A 23,091-nucleotide genomic window follows, 5' to 3' on the forward strand; every position below is an offset into this window, starting at 1 on the left:
CAATTCCGCCACGCAGCGTTGGAGCTGCTGGCGGACTCGGCCCCCATCAACTCGCTTCAGGAGGACCAGCTGTTGTTCGTGGGCTCCACGCAGGGCAGCGAGAAGAAGTGGGGCTACAAAGTGCTCAAGGCAGCGAAGAAGCAGGGCGTCATGTTGCGTGACCAGGACGTGTCTCTGCCGGAGGTGCGACCACCCGAGTGAGTGCGCAACTTTGACGCCGTGTCGAGTAGTTGGTATGTGATACATAATATTTGACCATGTGTACATGACAGGTGTTTGGAGGATATGTACAGTGAGTCGCTGCCTTCTGCCAGTGTCGTCATCTGTTTCCACGACGAGGCTTGGCCAACTCTTTTACGCACTTTGCAAAGTGTCCTCAACACAGCACCCAAAGACTTCTTGTTGGAGCTCCTCCTAGTGGACGACTTCAGTACTCACGGTATGTCTGCTTCGCTGCAAACACGCATGCATGCATGGCTCTCTTTCTTACATCCATCCGCATCATCCATCCATCTCTTCTGCATCACCCACCATCACTGTTACATCCATCCATCTCCTCTACGTCATCCACCATCACTGTTACATTCATCCATCTCCTCTGCATCATCCACCATCACTGTTACATTCATCCATCTCCTCTGCATCATCCACCATCACTGTTACATCCATCCATCTCCTCTGCATCATCCACCATCACTGTTACATCCACCCATCTCCTCTGCATCATCCACCATCACTGTTACATCCATCCATCTCTGCATCATCCACCATCACTGTTACATCCATCCATCTCTTCTGCATCATCCACCATCACTGTTACATCCATCCATCTCCTCTGCATCATCCACCACACTGTTACATCCATCCATCTTCTCTACATCATCCAACATCACTGTTAAATCCATCCATTTCCTCTGCATCATCCACCATCACTGTTACATCCATCCATCTCTGCATCATCCACCATCACTGTTACATCCATCCATCTCCTCTGCACCATCCATCCATCGCCTCTATATCATCCACCGTCACCATTACATCCATCCATATCCTCGGCATCATCCACCATCACTGTTACATCCATCCATCTTCTTTACTTCATCACTGTTACATCCATCCATCGCCTCTATATCATCCACCATCACCGTTACATCCATCCATCTCCTCTGCATCATCCACCATCACTGTTACATTCACCATCTCCTCTACATCCATCCAACATCGCATCTGCATCATCCACCATCACTGTTACATCCATCCATCTCCTCTACATAATCCACTATCACTGTTACATCCAGCCATCTCCTCTGCATCATCCACCATCACTGTTACATCCATCCATCTCCTCTGCATCATCCACCATCACTGTTACATCCATCCATCTCCTCTACATAATCCACTATCACTGTTACATCCAGCCATCTCCTCTGCATCATCCACCATCACTGTTACATCCATCCATCTCCTCTGCATCATCCACCATCACTGTTACATCCATCTCCTCTACATCCATCCACATCATCCACCATCACTGTTACATCCATCCATCACCTCTGCATCATCCACCATCACTGTTGCATCCATCTCCTCTACATCCATCCACATCATCCACCATCACTGTTACATACATCCATCTCCTCTACATAATCCACTATCACTGTTACATCCATCCATCTCCTCTGCATCATCCACCATCACTGTTACATCCATCCATCTCCTCTGCATCATCCACTATCACTGTTAAATCCATCTCCTCTACATCCATCCACATCATCCACCATCACTGTTACATCCATCCATCACCTCTACATCATCCACCATCACCGTTACATCCATCCATCTCCTCTGCATCATCCACCATCACTGTTACATCCACCATCTCCTCTACATCCATCCAACATCTCATCTGCATCATCCACCATCAATGGTACATCCATCCATCTCCTCTACATCATCCACATCACTGTTACATCCATCCATCTCCTTTGCATTATCCATCATCACAGTTACATCCATCCATCTCCTCTACATCATCCACCATTACTGTTAAATCCATCTGCTCTACATCCATCCACATCATCCACCATCACTGTTACATCCATCCATCACCTTTACATCATCCACCATTACTGTTACATACATCTATCCCCTCTACATAATCCACTATCACTGTTACATCCATCCACCCATCTCCGCATTATCCACCATCACTGCAACATCCATCCATCTCATGTACACATCCATCCGCACCATCCACCATCACTGTTACATCCATCTCCTCTACATCCATTAATCTTTGCATCATCCACTATCACCACAACATCCATCCATCTCCTGTACACATCAGTTCGCATTATACACCATCACTGTTACATCCATCTCCTCTACATCCATCTGCATCATCCACCGTTACTGTTACATCCATCCATCCATCTCCACATCACCCACCATCACTGTTACATCCATCTGCATCATCCACCATCACCGCAACATCCATCCATCCATTTCCGCAACATCCATCCATCTCCTGTACACATCCATCCGCATTATCCACCATCACTGTTACATCCATCCATCTCCTCTACACATCCATCCACCATCACTGTTACATCCATTTATCTCCTGTACACATTAATTCATCTATCCATCATCCCATCTAGACATCCATCCATCCTACGCATCCACCATCACCTTTACATCCATCCATCACCTACACATCCATTTATCCACTCATCACTTCTACACATCCACCTATATCTTTGCACATCCATGCATCCTTTACCTCTAAATATTAGTTCATTCATCCATCATCACATCCATCCATATCTGTATGTCTCTGTGCATTCATCCATCATCATCTCTATGCATCCATTCATCCACCCATCATCACTTATGCACATACCGTATTTCCTTGAATAGCCGCAGGGGCGCTAATTAATTTAAAACCTCTTCTCACCCCTGCGTTTACCAAAAGCAGGCGAGATTGCCATGCATGCGGTAATTATTTTAAAACCTCTTCTCACTCTGGCGCTTACCTTATCATGAAAAGCACATTTAATTAAAAAAACGTTATTATGGTCTTACCTTTAGGTATAAATGAGTCCATGCCAGCTCCTTTTGAAGAAAAGCATCGATATAGAAGTCTTCCTTCAGTTTTAAAAGTCTCTCTGTCTCGATGGAGATCTTCCTTTTAAGTATTACCTCCTGCTTCGATTGAAAGTCCAGTTTAGAAAACCGTTTTATTTTAGATAAGTAATCCTCCATGGTAAATTAAATGGCTGCGCACTATTGCTGCTGTTGTCTTCTTCTGCAGCACAGGTCTTCTGCAGTACCAGCAGTCACAAGAAGGATCACTAGCGCCCTCTACCACCAGGAGGCGGGAGTCATTTAATGACTCATGTTTGACCCGGCGGAAGTGCCAAGCATGCGCTAATTATTTTGCGAAACGAGTTTGACCCGGCTGTAGTTCTAGGCATGCGAATACCATATTCCCGGCGCCAATTCAAGGAAATACGGTAATCTATATCTTTACACATTCATCACCTCCAAATATTCATTCATTTATCCATCATCCCATCCGTCTATATCTGTATGCAGTGCATTCATCCATCATCACCTCTACACATTAATTCATCCATTCATCATCACTTCTACACATCCACCTATATCTTTGCACATCAATGCATCCTTTACCTCTAAATATTAGTTAATTCATCCATCATCACATCCATCCATATCTGTATGCCTCTGTGCATTCATCCATCATCATCTCTACGCATCCATTCATCCACCCATCATCACTTATGCACATAATCTATATCTTTACACATTCATCACCTCCAAATATTCATTCATTTATCCATCATCCCATCCGTCTACATCTGTATGCAGTGCATTCATCCATCATCACCTCTACACATTCATTCATCCACTTATCATCACTTTTACACATCCATCCATATCTTTGCACATCCATGCATCCATGACCTCTAAATAATTCATTGATTCATCCATCCATCATCACCCATCCATATCTGTGTGCATCCATTCATGCATCTGTCACTTACACATCCATTCAATCGTCCATCATCACTTCTACACATCCATCTATATCTTTGCCCGTTCATGCATCCATCTCCTCTACACATTCATTCATTCATTTGACCATCATCCCGTCTACACATCCATATCTGTGAACGCATACACATTCATTCATCCAACCATCCATCTCTACACATTAATCTAGATCTTTACACCTTAATGCTTCCGTCATCTCTAAATATTTATTCATTCATCCATCATCACTTCTACGCATCCATCTATATCTTTGCACATTCATGCATGCATCTCCTCTACACATTCATTCATACGTCCATCATCACTTCTACACATCATGTATATATTTTCACGTTCATGCATTCATCTCTTCTACACATTCATTCATTCGTCCATCATCACTTCTACACATAAATCTATATCTTTGTATGTTCATGCATTCATCTCCTCTACATGTTCATTAATTTGTCCACCATCACTTCTACACGTCTAACTTTGCACAATCATGCATCCATCTCTCTCCACATTCCTTCATTCATTTTTCCATCATCACTTCTACACATCCATCTATATCTTTGCACATTCATGCTTCCATCTCCTTTACACATTCATTTATTCGTCCATCATCACTTCTACACGTCCATCTATACCTTTGCACATTTATGCATCAATCTCCTCTCCACATTCATTCATTCATCCATCATCACTTCTACACATCATCTTTATATTTTCACATTCATGCATTCATGTGTTCTTCACATTCATTAATTCGTCCATCATCACTTCTACACATCCATCAATATCTTTGCACATTCATGCAGCCATCTCCTCTCCACATTCATTCATTCATCCATCATCACTTCTACACATCCATCTATATCTTTACACGTTCATGCATTCATCTCCTCTACACGTTCATTAATTTGACCACCATCACTTCTACACGTCTATCTTTGCACATTCATGCATCCATCTCATGTACACATTCATTCATTCATTCGTCCATCATCACTTCTACACATCCATCTATATCTTTGCACATTCATGCATCCATCTCCTCTACACATTCATTTATTCGTCCATCATCACTTCTACACATCCATCTATATCTTTGTACATTCATGCATCCATCTCCTCTCCACATTAATTCATCCATCCATCATCACTTCTACACATCCATCTATATATTTGTACATTCATGCATCCATCTCCTCTACACATTCATTAATTCGTCCATCATCACTTCTACACATTAATCTATATCTTTACACGTTCATGCATTCATCTCCTCTACACGTTCATTAATTCGTCCACCATCACTTCTACACGTCTATCTTTGCACATTCATGCATCCATCTCCTCTCCACATTCATTCATTCATTCTTCCATCATCACTTCTACACATCCATCTATATCCTTGCACGTTCATGCATTCATCTCTTCTACACATTCATTCATTCGTCCATCATCACTTCTACACATAAATCTATATCTTTGTACGTTCATGCATTCATCTCCTCTACACGTTCATTAATTTGTCCACCATCACTTCTACACGTCTATCTTTGCACATTCATGCATCCATCTCCTCTCCACATTCATTCATTCATTCGTCCATCATCACTTCTACACATCCATCTATATCTTTGCACATTCATGCATCCATCTCCTCTACACATTCATTTATTTGTCCATCATCACTTCTACACATCTATCTATACCTTTGGACATTCATGCATCCATCTCCTCTCCACATTCATTCATTCGTCCATCATCACTTCTACACATCATCTATATATTTTCACGTTCATGCATTCCTGTCTTCTTCACATTCATTAATTCGTCCATCATCACTTCTACACATCATCTATATCTTTGTACGTTCATCCATTCATCTCCTCTACACGTTCATTAATTCGTCCACCATCACTTCTACACGTCTATCTTTGCACATTCATGCATCCACCTCATCTCCACATTCATTCAGTCATTCATTTGTCCATCATCACTTCTACACATCCATCTATATCTTTGTACATTCATGCATCCATCTCCTCTACACCTTCATTCATTCGTCCATCATCACTTCTACACATAAATCTACATCTTTGTACGTTCATGCATTCATCTCCTCTACATGTTCATTAATTTGTCCACCATCACTTCTACATGTCTATCTTTGCACATTCATGCATCCATCTTCTCCCACATTCATCATTCATTCTTCCATCATCACTTCTACACATCCATCTATATCTTTGTACATTCATGCATCCATCTCCTCTACACATTCATTCATTCGTCTATCATCACTTCTACACATCCATCCATATCTTTGCACATTCATGCATTCATCTCCTCTACACGTTCATTAATTCGTCCACCATCACTTCTACATGTCTATCTTTGCACATTCATGCATCCATCTCCTCTCCACATTCATTCATTCATTCTTCCATCATCACTTCTACACATCCATCTATATCTTTGCACATTCATGCATCCGTCTCCTCTACACATTCATTCATTCGTCCATCATCACTTCTACACATCCATCTATATCTTTGCACATTCATGCATCCATCTCCTCTACACATTCACTTATTCGTCCATCATCACTTCTACACATCCATTTATATCTTTGTACATTCATGCATCCATCTCCTCTCCACATTCATTCATTCATTCTTCCATCATCACTTCTACACATCCATCTATATCTTTGCACATTCATGCATCCATCTCCTCTACACCTTCATTCATTCGTCCATCATCACTTCTACACATAAATCTATATCTTTGTATGTTCATGCATTCATCTCCTCTACATGTTCATTAATTTGTCCACCATCACTTCTACATGTCTATCTTTGCACATTCATGCATCCATCTTCTCCCACATTCATCATTCATTCTTCCATCATCACTTCTACACATCCATCTATATCTTTGCACATTCATGCATCCATCTCCTCTACACATTCATTCATTCGTCCATCATCACTTCTACACATCCATCTATATCTTTGCACATTCATGCATTCATCTCCTCTACACGTTCATTAATTTGTCCACCATCACTTCTACATGTCTATCTTTGCACATTCATGCATCCATCTCCTCTCCACATTCATTCATTCATTCTTCCATCATCACTTCTACACATCCATCTATATCTTTGCACATTCATGCATCCATCTCCTCTACACATTCACTTATTCGTCCATCATCACTTCTACACATCCATTTATGTCTTTGTACATTCATGCATCCATCTCCTCTCCACATTCATTCATTCATTCTTCCATCATCATTTCTACACATCCATCTATATCTTTGCATGTTCATGCATCCATCTCCTCTACACATTCATATATTCGTCCATCGTCACTTCTACACATCCATCTATATCTTTGCACATTCATGCATCCATCTCCTCTACACATTCATATATTCGTCCATCGTCACTTCTACACATCCATCTATATCTTTGCACATTCATGCATCCATCTCCTCTACACATTCACTTATTCGTCCATCATCACTTCTACACATCCATTTATATCTTTGTACATTCATGCATCCATCTCTTCTCCACATTCATTCATTCATTCTTCCATCATCACTTCTACACATCCATCTATATCTTTGCACATTCATGCATCCATCTCCTCTACACATTCATTTATTCGTCCATCATCACTTCTACACATCCATCTATATCTTTGTACATTCATGCATCCATCTCCTCTCCACATTAATTCATCCATCCATCATCACTTCTACACATCCATCTATATATTTGTACATTCATGCATCCATCTCCTCTACACATTCATTAATTCGTCCATCATCACTTCTACACATTAATCTATATCTTTACACGTTCATGCATTCATCTCCTCTACACGTTCATTAATTCGTCCACCATCACTTCTACACGTCTATCTTTGCACATTCATGCATCCATCTCCTCTCCACATTCATTCATTCATTCGTCCATCATCACTTCTACACATCCATCTATATCCTTGCACGTTCATGCATTAATCTCTTCTACACATTCATTCATTCGTCCATCATCACTTCTACACATCCATCCATATCTTTGCACATTCATGCATTCATCTCCTCTACACGTTCATTAATCTGTCCACCATCACTTCTACATGTCTATCTTTGCACATTCATGCATCCACCTCCTCTCCACATTCATTCATTCATTCTTCCATCATCACTTCTACACATCCATCTATATCTTTGCACATTCATGCATCCATCTCCTCTACACATTCATATATTCGTCCATCATCACTTCTACACATCCATCTATATCTTTGCACATTCATGCATCCATCTCCTCTACACATTCACTTATTCGTCCATCATCACTTCTACACATCCAATTATTTCTTTGTACATTCATGCATCCATCTCCTCTCCACATTCATTCATTCATTCTTCCATCATCACTTCTACACATCCATCTATATCTTTGCACATTCATGCATCCATCTCCTCTACACATTCATATATTCGTCCATCATCACTTCTACACATCCATCTATATCTTTGCACATTCATGCATCCATCTCCTCTACACATTCACTTATTCGTCCATCATCACTTCTACACATCCATTTATATCTTTGTACATTCATGCATCCATCTCCTCTCCACATTCATTCATTCATTCTTCCATCATCACTTCTACACATCCATCTATATCTTTGCACATTCATGCATCCATCTCCTCTACACATTCACTTATTCGTCCATCATCACTTCTACACATCCATTTATATCTTTGTACATTCATGCATCCATCTCCTGTACACATTAATTCATTCATCCATCATCACTTCTACACATTAATTTATATCTTTACAGGTTCTTGCATTCATCTCCTCTACACATTCATTCATTCGTCCATCATCACTTCTACACATCATCTATATCTTTGCACATTCATGCATCCATCTCCTCTACACATTCACTTATTCGTCCATCCTCACTTCTACACATCCATTTATATCTTTGCACATTCATGCATCCATCTCCTGTACACATTAATTCATTCATCCATCATCACTTCTACACATTAATCTATATCTTTACAGGTTCTTGCATTCATCTCCTCTACACATTCATTCATTCGTCCATCATCACTTCTACACATCCATTTATATCTTTGCACATTCATGCATCCATCTCCTCTACACATTCATTCATTCGTCCATCATCACTTCTACACATCTATATCTTTGAACGCTGCACATGCATGCATCTTTCCCCCGTACTCATGCGTCCGTGTGTCCATCCATCATTCATCCATTCATCCATGCACGGTGTCATTGCAGACGAGCTGAGGACTGCGCTGAGTGAATACTTGTCAGGAGTGAACAGGGTGCGTTTGATTCGCAGCAGCAAGCGTCTGGGTGTGGGCGGCTGTCGCAGCCTGGGTGCATCCAGAGCTTCGGGGGAGGTGCTGGTCTTCATGGACTCCCACCTGGAATGTCCCAGCGGCTGGCTGGAGCCACTCCTGGAGAGGGTGGCCCAGGACAGGTAGCGGTCTTCTTCACCGGCCAGGTGTGGTTGTGTGATTGCAAAGGCGGAAGGTCTCATGACCCTCAGACTTGTGCAGTGGGGCTCCAATTAGTCAGCCAATCTTCTCACATGATGGTCCTTCTTTCTCTTTTGCTCCCAGAACTCTTGTCTTCTTGTCAATGTTTACTCTCTTCTCTGAAGATTTTAGCACATGGTGCAAATATTTCTAACACATGCTGTCCAGGGCTGACTAATAAAGGACACACACACACACACACATGCACGCACACACACACACACTCTCTCTCTCTCTTCATGGAGGTGGTGTTTTGTGTGTGCAGGACCAGAGTTGTTTCCCCCATCATGGATGTGATCCATTGGCAGACCTTCCAGTACAACGCCACCCAGTGGCCGGTGCGGGGAGTGTTCAACTGGAATCTGGACTTCTACTGGGAATCCAAAGCCGAGCAGCCAGACTGGGACTCGGACTCGGCGCTTGAGCCTGTGCTGTGAGTCGTGGATGAAACCTCCGTCTTTTTCTTTGGTTTTCCTGACATGGTGACGTGTGGGAATGTTTGACTTCATCCTGTCTTCACTCTGCAACAGGAGTCCAGCGTTAGGGGGCGGAGTCCTGGCCATGGACAGACTCTTCTTCCACCACGTGGGAGCCTACGATCCCGGGATTGTGCTGTGGGGAGGGGAACACCTTGAGCTGTCAATCAGGGTAAAGGAAGTATTTTCCATTTGATTCACAACGTTCAAAATACATTCCATCTTTCCCAACTCTTTGTTCAAAATCAAACACCAATAGTTTGGGGTGTGAATCTTTGGCCACCTCACCATTCCATCCCATTCCTGAGGTGACCACTTGATTCAGAATTGAATGTCCACTCAAACAGATTCTCCCAATCAACTATCTGGTATGATAATTGTCATGAAAATGTTTGAAAACTGCTTGCTTACTTCTGCTTGCATATATACTTTGCGTGTGTGTGTGTGTGTGTGTGCGTGTGTGTGTGTGTGTGTTCTGGCAATGCTTACTTAATGGGGACATCGCTCTGTTTACACCAGGGGTGTCAAACGTACGGCCCGTGGGCCGGATCAGGCCCCCGAACAGGTTTTATCCGGCCCGCGGGATAAGTTTGCTAAATATAAAAATGAGCCGAAATTTTGGAATGAAAGAAACCGCCGTTCTAAATGTGTCCACTAGATGTCGCAATAGCAATTCTTTGTATCATTGGGGATGATGCTATATATGTAAAAAAAAAAAAAGAAGTAACCACATGATGTGAGTGCACCAGTCCAGGAAAATGATCAAACTACATGAATAACGTGATTTTGATATTATTTTTTTTATCTTGATAGATTGAAAATCAACACCAATGATTTGACTGATGAATATTATCACATAATTTATTCAGAAAGTATAAATAATGACAAATAAAGATAGAATACTGTTAACCACAACATGTAAGTGTAAAAAAAACCCCCAACAACATTATGATTTGTACATTTTCAGAATGTGCTTGTTCTATTTAAAAAAAAAAAGAAAACAATCTGAAGTTGTCTTTATTTTTAAGTTATCGTGCCGTGATTTTACCAGTCCGGCCCAGTTGGGAGTAGATTTTCCTCCATGTGGCCCCCGATCTAAAATGAGTTTGACACCCCTGGTTTACACAGTCACCTTTAGGGGACCTCTGACGGTATGGGGACAAAAAAACAGGTCCCCTAAAGGGAAACCTTTTTAAATGATAGTCAGATCCATTCTGAAGAGGCCTAAGTGAAAAGTGAAACATTTGTTATCCTGGCATTAATAGTACTGTGATTCTGTATGGTATCCATCCTTAGTTCAAACTAATATATTTTTCCAAAAACAAAATCTGGTTTAGTGTTCCTTAGGATGACATTTTCATACAGCATGATTATAAAACATTATTATCTTAAAGTATGATTCACATTCAGAATGTTCCATCCTTCTATATATGGTAGTTGGAGTTGCAGACAACTTCATTACTGCTAAATCGCAGTTTTCAGTAATGTCACAGAAGATGCAGGATTTGCTTTAACATTTAAGTGGTGAAACTTCCTATAAGAGGACAGCTGTAGTGCTGTATTCTGAGGATCATGTCATATTTAATTAAAACTTTTATTTTTTTAAAATGGTCCTCAGTAGTCACGTATTTGTGTGAATTATGCAAAATTATTTAAATTTGGTCCCCATGAACCAAGGTTCAAGGTTCAAAGTTTTATTCGTCACATGCAGAGTACACCACAGTGAAATGCTTTTTTCCAGATATTGCGTACAGTGGGATCCAAACACTAGTTGCAGAATCTAATACACTAAATACAAAATACCATATTAACTCTTTCTCCCCAGGGTCCCCAGTAAGAATGATCAGCACATTACTTCATCAATCCAGAGATTTAAAGACGTGTATGAGCTAAATGGGCAGTGGCCATTTGACCTCATTTTTTTTATGCCTCCACAAGCTGTAGAAAGGGTGGTCCCCACAAGTGATGATCAAAAACTTGGTCCCCATTCCAAATGATAACCAGTGTGTGTGTGTGTGTGTTCTTGTATTGCTACCCTTCTTGAGACATCGACAAGGAAATATACCTTCCATATGACGACCGGTGAACAAGTTAGGACATAAATCCATCCCTTCCATCCATTTTCTACCGCTTGTCCCTTTCGGGGTCGCGGGGTGGTGCTGGAGCCTATCTCATAAATTATTTTCCCGATACGGAAAACCATTGCATTTAATAGAAAATGTCTCATTTGCACCCCTGGTGGTGAAATCTATCAAAATTAGGGTGGTCCCAAAAAGGAGGGATTTTTCAGATTGACTGTGTGTCGGTTTCAAAAGTGCTCCCCCTCTGGTCAACATGTGCAATAACAAGTGTGTGTAAAAATTCGAAGTGCTCCCCCCTCTGGCCAACATGTGCAATAACAAGTGTGTGTGTAAGAAATTGAAAGACGTCCCCTTTGGCCAAAATTAATTTTTTAAAAAAATATATAGAGACATACTGTAATAACTTAAAGTAAATAATGAAGATTAACCAATTACAAACAAAAAATAAAATAAAAACAATTTACTAAAAAGCTTACCTTTTTTATATTTGTATAGTTTGTATATATTATTAATGTTGAAAATACAAATTTGTATATATCTGGAAAGGGTGGTCCTAGAGAGGTAGGCATTTTTCATTACGTAACAAATACAAGAGTATGTGTGTGTGTGTGTGCGCGTGGGAGTGGGTGTGCGCTCGCGTGCGAGTGTACATATATATGTGTCTAGATAAATAATTGCACCCCTACCAATAATGTAGGTGGGAAAATAGATATTTAATTAATCCATGAATCATCATTATTCCACAGCAATCCTGTGACTAATCTGATTCAAATGTAATCGTCTGGCGGCACAAGTACAGCCGTCCCTTGTTTATTGTCATTAATTGGTTCCGGACATGACTGCAATAAATACAAGCCGGAATCAATCATTATAAATTCAATATTTTCATAGCTGGAGTATGAAAAACTGTACGTTTTTCAACATTATTAGAGCCCTCCATACACAAAATAACAACCTTTAGTCACCTTTAAATTCAATTCATCCAGTATAGCAGGGATTCTCAAACTGTGGTACTGGTACCACTAGTGGTACGCGGGCTCTATCTCGTGGCCTCTAGTAGCCAAAGGAATCACTTAATTGTATATTGTATGTACCAGTTGTAATTTCCTTTACTCAAACACAGTGCTACTGTTCAAACTGTGTAATGTTTCCGTATACTTGCTAAATAAAACATCTGCCTTGTTTTTCATGAATATTTAGGCCTACGGCGCTACTGAGTTTGAATGTTGTTCATTATGGCGGTGCTGGGAGAGCCAAGTGTTTTCTGAGGTGCTACTTGGTAAAAAAAACACTGCATTGTAGTAATTATAGTGTTTATGGTAATTATTGTCATGTTGCTTGAGGCTGAGCCAATCAGTGGCCACGATACTGAACAATGCGATTGCATTGGTATGGTAAATACAGCTGCAGTACTGATATTTTGAGTTTATGTTAAAAATGCTTTTTAAGGATCAGAATCAGAATCAGAAATACGAAGGGAAATTAAGACTGTAGAATGTTTTTTTTATTTTTTATCTCTGATGCGTTGACGCTCGATACAGTGAGGCACGACTGTATTTATTAGAGATGTCCGATAATGGCTTTTTTGCCGATATCCGATATTCCGATATTGTCCAACTCTTAATTACCGATACCGATATCAACCGATACCGATATATACAGTCGTGGAATTAACACATTATTGTGCCTAATTTTGTTATGTCGCCCCGCTGGATGCATTAAACAACGTAACAAGGTTTTCCAAAATAAATCAACTCAAGTTATGGAAAAAAATGCCAACATGGCACTGCCATATTTATTATTGAAGTCACAAAGTGCATTATTTTTTTTAACGTGCCTCAAAACCGCAGCTTGGAATTTGGGACATGCTCTCCCTGAGAGAGCATGAGGAGGTTGAGGTGGACGGGGTTGAGGTGGGGGGATAGGGGGTAGCGGGGGTGTATATTGTAGCGTCCCGGAAGAGTTAGTGCTGCAAGGGGTTCTGGGTATTTGTTCTGTTGTGTTTATGTTGTGTTACGATGCGGATGTTCTCCCAAAATGTGTTTGTCATTCTTGTTTGGTGTGGGTTCACAGTGTGGCGCATATTTGTAACAGTGTTAAAGTTGTTTATACGGCCACCCTCAGTGTGACCTGTATGGCTGTTGACCAAGTATGCCTTGCATTCGCTTATGTGTGTGTGTGTGAAAAGCCGTAGATATTATGTGACTGGGCCGGCACGCAAAGACAGCGTCTTTAAGGTTTAATGGCGCTCTGTACTTCTCCCTACGTCCATGTACACAGCGGCGTTTTAAAAAGTCATACATTTTACTTTTTGAAACCGATACCGATAATTTTGAAACCGATGCCGATAATTTCCGATATTACATTTTAAAGCATTTATCGACCGATAGTATCGGCAGTCCGGTATTATCGGACATCTCTAGTATTTATGTTTTTATTTTTGCTTCTTTCTGACACTGGCCTAGGTGTGGTCATGCGGGGGCTCCATGGAGGTGGTCCCCTGCTCCCGCGTGGCCCACGTACACCACCAGCACCACCCCCCTAAGCGTTTCCCAGACCAGGAGCAGCTGGAGAGGAACAAAATCCGCATAGCTGACGTATGGATGGAGGCGTACCGCAAGATCTTCTACAGGAGGGACACTCTGGCTCATTTCATCAGTCAGGTGTGTGTGTGTGTGTGTGTGTGTGTGTGTGGGTGTGGGTGTGGGTGTGTGTGTGGGTGTGTGGGTGTCATGTGACCTGGTCACCAGCCAGAAACCACACACATGTTTTATTATGTGCAGTCTGAGAGCCCTAATATTACTGAGCGCCTGCTGCTCAAGAGGACTCTGGGCTGTCAGGACTTCCACTGGTACCTGAGTACAGTTTATCCCCAACTTTACATCCCCCAGGATAGACTGGGACAGTCAGGCGAGGTATATCTCACACACACACACACACACACACACACACAAACACACACACACACACACACGCGATGGTTGAATAAGAAGAATGTGTTCTCGTCCCAATGGAAGCTGTACAACATGGCGTCCGGCGGCTGTGTGGACCACCGCCCAGCCCATGGTGGATCCATGATCGTAGCCCCATGCAGCGGTACAGGCAGCCAGGTAACCATGACAACAGTTCATATCAGGAATTTGCAATGTTTGCTTCCTGTCTTCAGCGCTAAGCCTTCTGGGTAATGTAGTCTATCTACATTCACTTCCTAGTTTCTATGTATGTATATGTCGTTGAACTTGTATTTATCACCGTCGACACATTTTCATTTGCAATACGTTAGAGATGTTGAAGTGTGATGGTAATCTCTCAAAACAAATGAGCGCTGTACAAATGTTCTTCATGTGCGGCAGTGAATGTGTAGGAACTAGGGTTGTACAGTATACCGGTACTAGTATAGTACCGCGATACGAATTACCGTATTTCCTTGAATAGCCGCAGGGGCGCTAATTAATTTAAAACCTCTTCTCACTCCTGCGGTTACCAAAACCATGCGGAATGGGCAAGCATGCGCTAATTATTTTAAAACCTCTTCTCACTCCGGCGCATACATTATCATGAAAAGCACATTTAATAAAAAAAAACGTTATTATGATCTTACCTGTACTTGTAAATGGGTCCATGTGCAGCTGCTTCTGATCAAAGGCAGTCTTTCTTATCTTTCTTCAATTTTAAAAGTCTCTGGAGATATTCCTTTAATTATTACCTCCTGCTTCGATTGAAGGTCCAGTTTAGAAAACTGTTTTATTTTAGATATGTAATCCTCCATGTTAAAAGTGCAAGCAAACAATTGCTGCTCATGCTTGCTGCTTGTTGTCTTCTTCTGCAGTACCTGTCTCCTGCAGTACTGGTAGTCGCAAGAAGGATCACTAGCGCCCTCTACCACCAGGAGGCGGGAGTCATTTAATGACTCATATTTGACCCGGCGGAAGTGCCAAGCATGCGCTAATTATTTTGCGAAGCGAGTTTGACCCGGCTGTAATTCTAGGCAGGCGAATACTATATTCCCGGCGCCAATTCAAGGAAATACGGTAATCATATTTGGTACTACACCGTCTCCAAAAAGTACCTTTTTTTTGGGACAAAATAATAGAATGAGAAATGACACAATATGTTACTGCATACGTCAGCAGCTAAATAAGGAGCCTTTGTTTGCTTACTTAATGACAAAAGAAAAGTTGTCTCTTATGTTCACTATTTTATTGAAGGACAAAATTGCAATTATGTTTAATGTACCGTAAGATTTTTGGTTAAAATAAAGCCTATAGTGCCATCTTTTGTGGTCCCCTGTATTTAGAAAAGCACTGTTGGCGTTAACGCACTTTTTGTGTCTTTTTACGCATTGAAATCAGAAAAGACGCGCATTTCCAGAAGCCCGCGGGTCCCCGGCACGCGGATTTTCTTTTTTTATTTTACCGACCCTGCCTTCTCCGGGTCAAAACTCCTGTTTGCTTGTTTTTTTTAAGTTATCGATTATCGCTTTCCGCCGGTGTTTTGTTTACCGTATTTTTCGGATTATAAGTCGCAGTTTTTTTCATAGTTTGGCCTCACACACACATACTCTGGAGCGATTTATGTGTGAAATTATTAACACATTACCGTAAAATATAAAATAATAATATACCATATTTTTCGGAGTATAAGTCGCTCCGGAGTATAAGTCGCACCGGCCAAAAATGCATAATAAAGAAGGAAAAAAACATATATAAGTCGCACTGGAGTATAAGTCGCATTTTTGGGGGAAATTTATTTGATAAAAGCCAACACCAAGAATAGACATTTGAAAGGCAATTTAAAATGTCTAAAGAATAGTGAACAACAGGCTGAATAAGTGTACGTTATATGAGGCATAAATAACCACCTGAGAACGTGCCTGGTATGTTAACGTAACATATTATGGTAAGAGTCATTCAAATAACTATAACATATAGAACATGCTATACGTTTACCAAACAATCTGTCACTCCTAATCGCTAAATCCCATGAAATCTTATACGTCTAGTCTCTTACGTGAATGAGCTAAATAATATGATTTGATATTTTACGGTAATGTGTTAATAATTTCACACATAAGTCGCTCCTGAGTATAAATCGCACCCGCGGCCAAATTATGAAAAAAACTGCGATTTATAGTCCGAAAAATACGGTATTCAGTGACAACCGAAACCATCCTGTCCGGATTCAGAAAGGCTGGAATAATTGGAACTGCAACTGACGATGACTCTGACGTAAGCGACGTACCGATAGAAGAGGAAGCGGCGCATTGTTTACCTTTGGAGTTGGCAGAGTTGTTTAGAAGCGACACAGAGGAAGAAGATTTCATCAGATTTAGCGATTAGGAGTGACAGATTGTTTAGTAAACGTATAACATGTTCTATATGTTATAGTTATTTGAATGACTCTTACCATAATATGTTACGTTAACATACCAGGCACGTTCTCAGTTGGTTATTTATGCGTCATATAACATACACTTATTCAGCCTGTTGTTCACTATTCTTTATTTATTTTGAATTGCCTTTCAAATGTCTATTCTTGGTGTTGTGTTTTATCAAGAGTCCTGGGTATGACTCAAAACTGCATCCGGTAATGAGGCTTCAGTTCGGGAGTTCTGGAGTTTTGGGGAAGGTGGAGTTACCCCTCAGTCATCATTGCTCCCAGGTCCACTCTGACCCGGGGTGGTAGTACCTGTCAGGGTCCCAGCTATGGGTTGAATAGCATTTCAAAGACCTCAACGGTGGAAGTGGCGGAGGATGACACTGCATGTCACCACGGCACTGAAGGCGGATGAAGGCTGCAACAGAGGGTGGTCTCCAGTCGTCATGGATCCATGCCACTGGATCAAGGCCCCTCTCTGCCAAGGACCGTGTGGTGGCTGCAGGCGCATCAGTCTCCCCACGCTAAAAGACGTCACGCGCAGGCGTCCTCCCGAATGGGAACCCATCCATTCTGAGGACAGTCATACTCGACTACGAGTGACTGCCGATGATGATTTTATCAAATACATTTCCCCAAAATATGCGACTTATACTCTAGTGCAGGGGTCGGCAACCTTTACCACTCAAAGAGCTATTTTGGCAAGTTTCACAAATTAAAGAAAGTAATGGGAGCCACAAAAAAAAAAGTAAAATTTAAAATGAAAAACACCGCATACAAAGCTTAAATGCTTTGTGCTATGTTAACCAGGGGTCTCCGGCACACGCACCGGCACGCACTTTAATGTGGAAATTTGATGTTAGTGCAGCCCGCGAGTTTTGAACGAATGGCGCTTGATAGCGTCATACTTGCCAACCCTCTCATTTTTCCCGGGAGACTCCCGAATATCAGAGCGTGATAACACTGCATTTGGCGCCCTCTACAGTCTGCCCTAACAGTGTACCTGCTCGATCACACGTAGAATGCAATTTCAGCTTGCTCACGTAAGTGACAGCAAGGCGTACTAGCTCAGCAGCCACACATCTTACACTGACGGTACCAATACCCAGAATCCCATGCAGCCCTAACTCTTCCGCTCAACCAACGCAAAGGAGAGGGGGGGGTTGATGTGTGGGGGGATTTGGTGGTAGTGGGGGTGTATAATGTAGACCGGAAGAGTTAGGGCTGCATGGGATTCTGGGTAATGGTTGTGTTGTGTTTATGTTGTGTTACGGTGGGATGTTCTCCAGAAATGTGTTTTTCATTCTTTTTTGGTGTGGGTTCACAGTGTGGCGCATATTTGTAACGTAACAATGTTAAAGTTGTTTGATACGGCTACCGTCAGTGTAAGCTGTGTGGCTGATGAGTAAGTATGCTTTGCTGTCTCCTGTGTGTGCAAGTAATAACAACATGCAACATGTGGCTGGACTGGCACGCTGTATGTAAATGCTATAGAGGACAATTACTGCAGTGCAATTAGGGCACTCCCTTTATTTAGTAATTAGAGTGTAAATAGGGTTATTTTTTCCCTGGGAGTAATCTATGAGAGACACTGAGATCCATAAGTCTCCTGGGAAAATCAGGGGGGGTCGGCATGTATGTAGCTGAGCCGCATCAGAGTGGTCAAGGAGCCGCATGCGGCTCCGGAGCCGCGGGTTGCCGACCCCTGCTCTAGTGCGACTTATATATGATTTTTTCCTTCTTTATTATGCATTTTCGGCCGGTGTGACTTATACTCTGGAGCGACTTATAATCCGAAAAATACGGTAGTTTATATTTGCCGCGTCAAATTTGCGTCCCCGTTTATTGCGTTTTTATTGGTCGTCTTCAAAGTAATTAACTTTTCGATACAAATTCTTAAATTTTGATTCGCCGAAAGTTTTATCAATCCCAAATACTGCCTCAGTTTGCACTCGGACAACTTTACCACGAGGGGCTGTCAAAAGAAAAACTTGACTGTAAACACTAAGGTGTGTGTAAAGTCAGTAAATGAGTTGTTTTAGTCTTTGTGAGTCCATGGAAATGTCACTTTTATCTCCCGCTGGATCAACATCGTTCGAGGATGGAGACAGGCTAGCTGTTAGCTTCAAGCTAACCAGCACCCGACCAGACTCCTTCACCCCAAAAACATACTTTGCACGTCAACAAATGGGGCAAATATGTGCCTTTTGAAGTGTTAATGTGCGAGGAGTGTTCCAAAGGAGTCTCTTGGAGAAGTGGCTGACAAGTTAGCAAACAGCCCTTTGAGACACTTGTGATTTAGGGCTATATAAATAAACATTGATTGATTGATTGATTGATGTGTCGCTCGCATCACCGTCATTGTTTACTGAAGCAGAGATGCTGACTGTGCATTATGATAAACGCGCATGCGTCGCCAGGCTCTGCTTTTTATTGTTTGATTGATTGATTGATTGAGACTTTTATTAGTAGATTGCACAGTACAGTACATATTCCGTACAATTGACCACGAAATGGTAACACCCGAATACGTTTTTCAACTTCTTTAAGTCGGGGTCCACGTTAATCAATTCATGATAGACCTATCAGATTAAGTGTTTTATTATCTACAGCAGGGGTGTCAAAAGTGTGGCCCAGAGGCCATTTGCGGCCCGCAGCTAATGTTTTAAAGGCCCACGGCACATTCTAAAAATACTTTTAAAATAAACAAAAACATAACAAAAGTGGAATAAAAAAGCTTACAGGTGAAATGTAATATACAAAAAGTTGCAATGTTAACTAATAAAACAAAGCTGTTTTTTTCTTTAAAAAAAAACATTGCTCGAAACATAATATTGAATCAAAATCAATGTTTTTATGAATTATTGACCTATCCAAGGCTCCGATTACTTCACATCAAATATTCCACTTTGAAAAATATTTTTTGGTGGAAGATGTTGCATATTTTATGTGTTTGCCATAAAAAAACATAGTTTTCTTTGACAAAAAGGGAAGAAAACAAACAAACAAATACACAACATAAAAAAAACAAAAAACTTAGAATAAATCTGTGTCATGTCTGTGTGATCATGTTTTGTTTTGGTTATGTTCAGGTTTGGTTTTTGGACTCTTTGTGCACTCTCGTTTGTTTTGTCACCATAGCGACCCATTAGTTTTCACCTGTCCTCATGTCACGCACCTGATTCATTTGAACTCACACACCTGTCACTAATCATGTCTCTGTTATTTAAGCCTGTCTTTTTCTGTTGATCGTCCTGGTGACATTATCCTATCTTACCCCTGAGATTCTGGATTTGCTCTGTGCTGACTTATTTCATGCTTGTATTCCATGCCATAGTTTTCATGCTTTTCACGTCACAGTAAGTGTAGTTTTTTTTCTTGTCCATAGTTTCTGTCTAAGTGTTTTTTGTTTCTTAGCCAAGTTTATCTCCGCCTTTGTACGCGCCTTTTGTTTGCACCTTTTTTTTGTAGAGTTAAAAATAAATCATGTACTGACCTTCACGCCTTGCCCGCGCCAACTTTCCTTTGCATTCTGGGAAAACACAACACCCCAAAGTCCCCTTGTTGACAATCTGAAGTTGATGTAGACTCTAGAGATGTAAGCGTTAAATAAATAATGTATGTATGCCCTGGCACACTATTATCATAATTTCATGACCGAAGCAAAAAACTTTTTACACTTTTATACTGAAACAAATACACCTACAACTTACGAAATAAAAATATAGAAAAAACTACCAGCAGCGGTAAAGTTTAGATCCATGAAGGAAAAAAGAAAGTGAATGAATGTTTATAACTGAATAAATTTACATATGCATAAACATTTGTTTTCTTTTGTATTGTTTTTTTTAATGAGTTAACGTTTATGACAACGTTTTTCCAAAACACAATATAGAATGTGAGATACAACAGGATAATGCATACATTTATCATTTGTTTTCAAAACGGTTACAAAAAAGTTGGACCCCAAAAATGTACTGTGGGACCCCATTTTTATGACTGGACGGGGACCCTGGGCCTGGGGCCCCATTTTGAAAGTTCCTAGCGCCAACACTGGAAAATTATCGAAAGTAGGGCTGCAACTAACAACTAATTTGATAATCGATTAATCTGTCGATTATTACTTCGATCAATCGATTACTAATCGAACAAACGAGACAAACTACATTTCTATCCTTTCCAGTATTTTATTGGGGAAAAAACAGCATACTGGCACCATACTTATTTTGATTATTGTTTCTCAGCTGTTTGTAAATGTTGCAGTTTACAAATAAAGGTTTATAAAAAAAAAAGAAAAAAAAAAAGGAGCCTCTGCTCATGCGCATAGCATAGATCCAACGAATCGATGACTAAATTAATCGCAAACTATTTTTATAATCGATTTTAATCGATTAGTTGTTGCAGCCCTAATCGAAAGTATCAAAAAGTATCGAAATACATTTTGGTATCGGTACCAAAATATTGGTATCGGGACAACACTAGTAGGAACATGAACTAACTTTAGAGACGGACAAACAAAAGCATACACAGAGAATGTCCGCAACTTGGAAAGGACAGAGCAGTTACAAATGAATCATTCATTATTGCTGCCATCTACTTTGAAGTCTGCCTGCTATAAAAGGAGCAAAACATCAACTCGTTGCAATCCTTTGCTTTTTTAAGGTTAAAATTATGAGGAACAAATTGTGACAAAGTCATGAAATTGCAAGTTGATTCAATGTTACTGACAAGTTTGTAAAGACTTGCTGCACTTTAGGGCGCAACCATGTCAAAGGACTTTGTCGTCCTTGCAGCACTGCGAGCTGAACTCTCAAGGGGAAGTGCGATGGGGCCCCACGGGGGCTTGGTGTTTGGACGCCATCGAAGGACGGGTGGCCCTCTCCCAGTGCGCCAGCCACCGACCAATCAGCGGCAGGCTCCAGTGGACCTTCCTCAAGGTATGAAGATCACCCTCACATTTCTGGAAGAAACTCCTGACCTGCTCTCTTTTCAGCTGAGCGGCCAGCTGCAGCACCAGCACTCGCACCTGTGTGTGGAGGCCGTCAAGGCCAGCGTGCCACCCAGCGTGCCACCCCGCGGGGCGGGGGACCTCTTCCTGCGGCCCTGCACGCCTCATCCCGCCCAACAGTGGATCTTTGAGCAGCTGGTGTCTCCATGACCACACGCCAATGGACTCCAGCTGCAACACCCGGGTGCTGTATATCTTTACATATTATTACATACTCAAGTATGGACAAAAAGGATGAGGCACGCCTTCTATCCATCTCATCCCATTTTAGCCATCTCTGACCTCTTTCCCACAAGCCTTTTCTAGCTGCAACTGCATAACTTCCTCACCTGGATTTACTGCTAGCATCATGGCCGACTGTCCCATTATTTTTGTCCATATTGTCGTACATATTACTGATGTTATGTGTTCCTGTTTTAGGGATTATTCTTTGTACTCTTAATTTAATAGACTAATAATACATAAATGGAA

The 23,091-nt window shown here is 41.2% G+C and overlaps 1 protein-coding gene across 1 annotated transcript in view; it reads left to right on the top strand.

Annotated features, from left to right (window-relative positions):
• Nucleotides 1–23,091, top strand: part of LOC133635541 (polypeptide N-acetylgalactosaminyltransferase 15-like) — a 23,289-nt gene extending 198 nt beyond the window's left edge. The window contains exons 1-10 of the mRNA XM_062028744.1: nucleotides 1–197; nucleotides 273–439; nucleotides 9,417–9,621; nucleotides 9,945–10,112; nucleotides 10,210–10,327; nucleotides 14,702–14,899; nucleotides 15,020–15,151; nucleotides 15,254–15,346; nucleotides 22,406–22,549; nucleotides 22,606–23,091. The exon at nucleotides 1–197 is cut by the window's left edge and continues 198 nt beyond it. Coding sequence (XP_061884728.1) covers nucleotides 1–197; nucleotides 273–439; nucleotides 9,417–9,621; nucleotides 9,945–10,112; nucleotides 10,210–10,327; nucleotides 14,702–14,899; nucleotides 15,020–15,151; nucleotides 15,254–15,346; nucleotides 22,406–22,549; nucleotides 22,606–22,770 — 1,587 coding nt within the window. The 3' untranslated portion in view covers nucleotides 22,771–23,091. The remainder of the gene's footprint in view (nucleotides 198–272; nucleotides 440–9,416; nucleotides 9,622–9,944; nucleotides 10,113–10,209; nucleotides 10,328–14,701; nucleotides 14,900–15,019; nucleotides 15,152–15,253; nucleotides 15,347–22,405; nucleotides 22,550–22,605) is intronic.

The sequence above is a fragment of the Entelurus aequoreus genome, linkage group LG20, assembly GCF_033978785.1.
Source record: "Entelurus aequoreus isolate RoL-2023_Sb linkage group LG20, RoL_Eaeq_v1.1, whole genome shotgun sequence".
In the NCBI taxonomy this organism is placed as follows: domain Eukaryota; kingdom Metazoa; phylum Chordata; class Actinopteri; order Syngnathiformes; family Syngnathidae; genus Entelurus; species Entelurus aequoreus.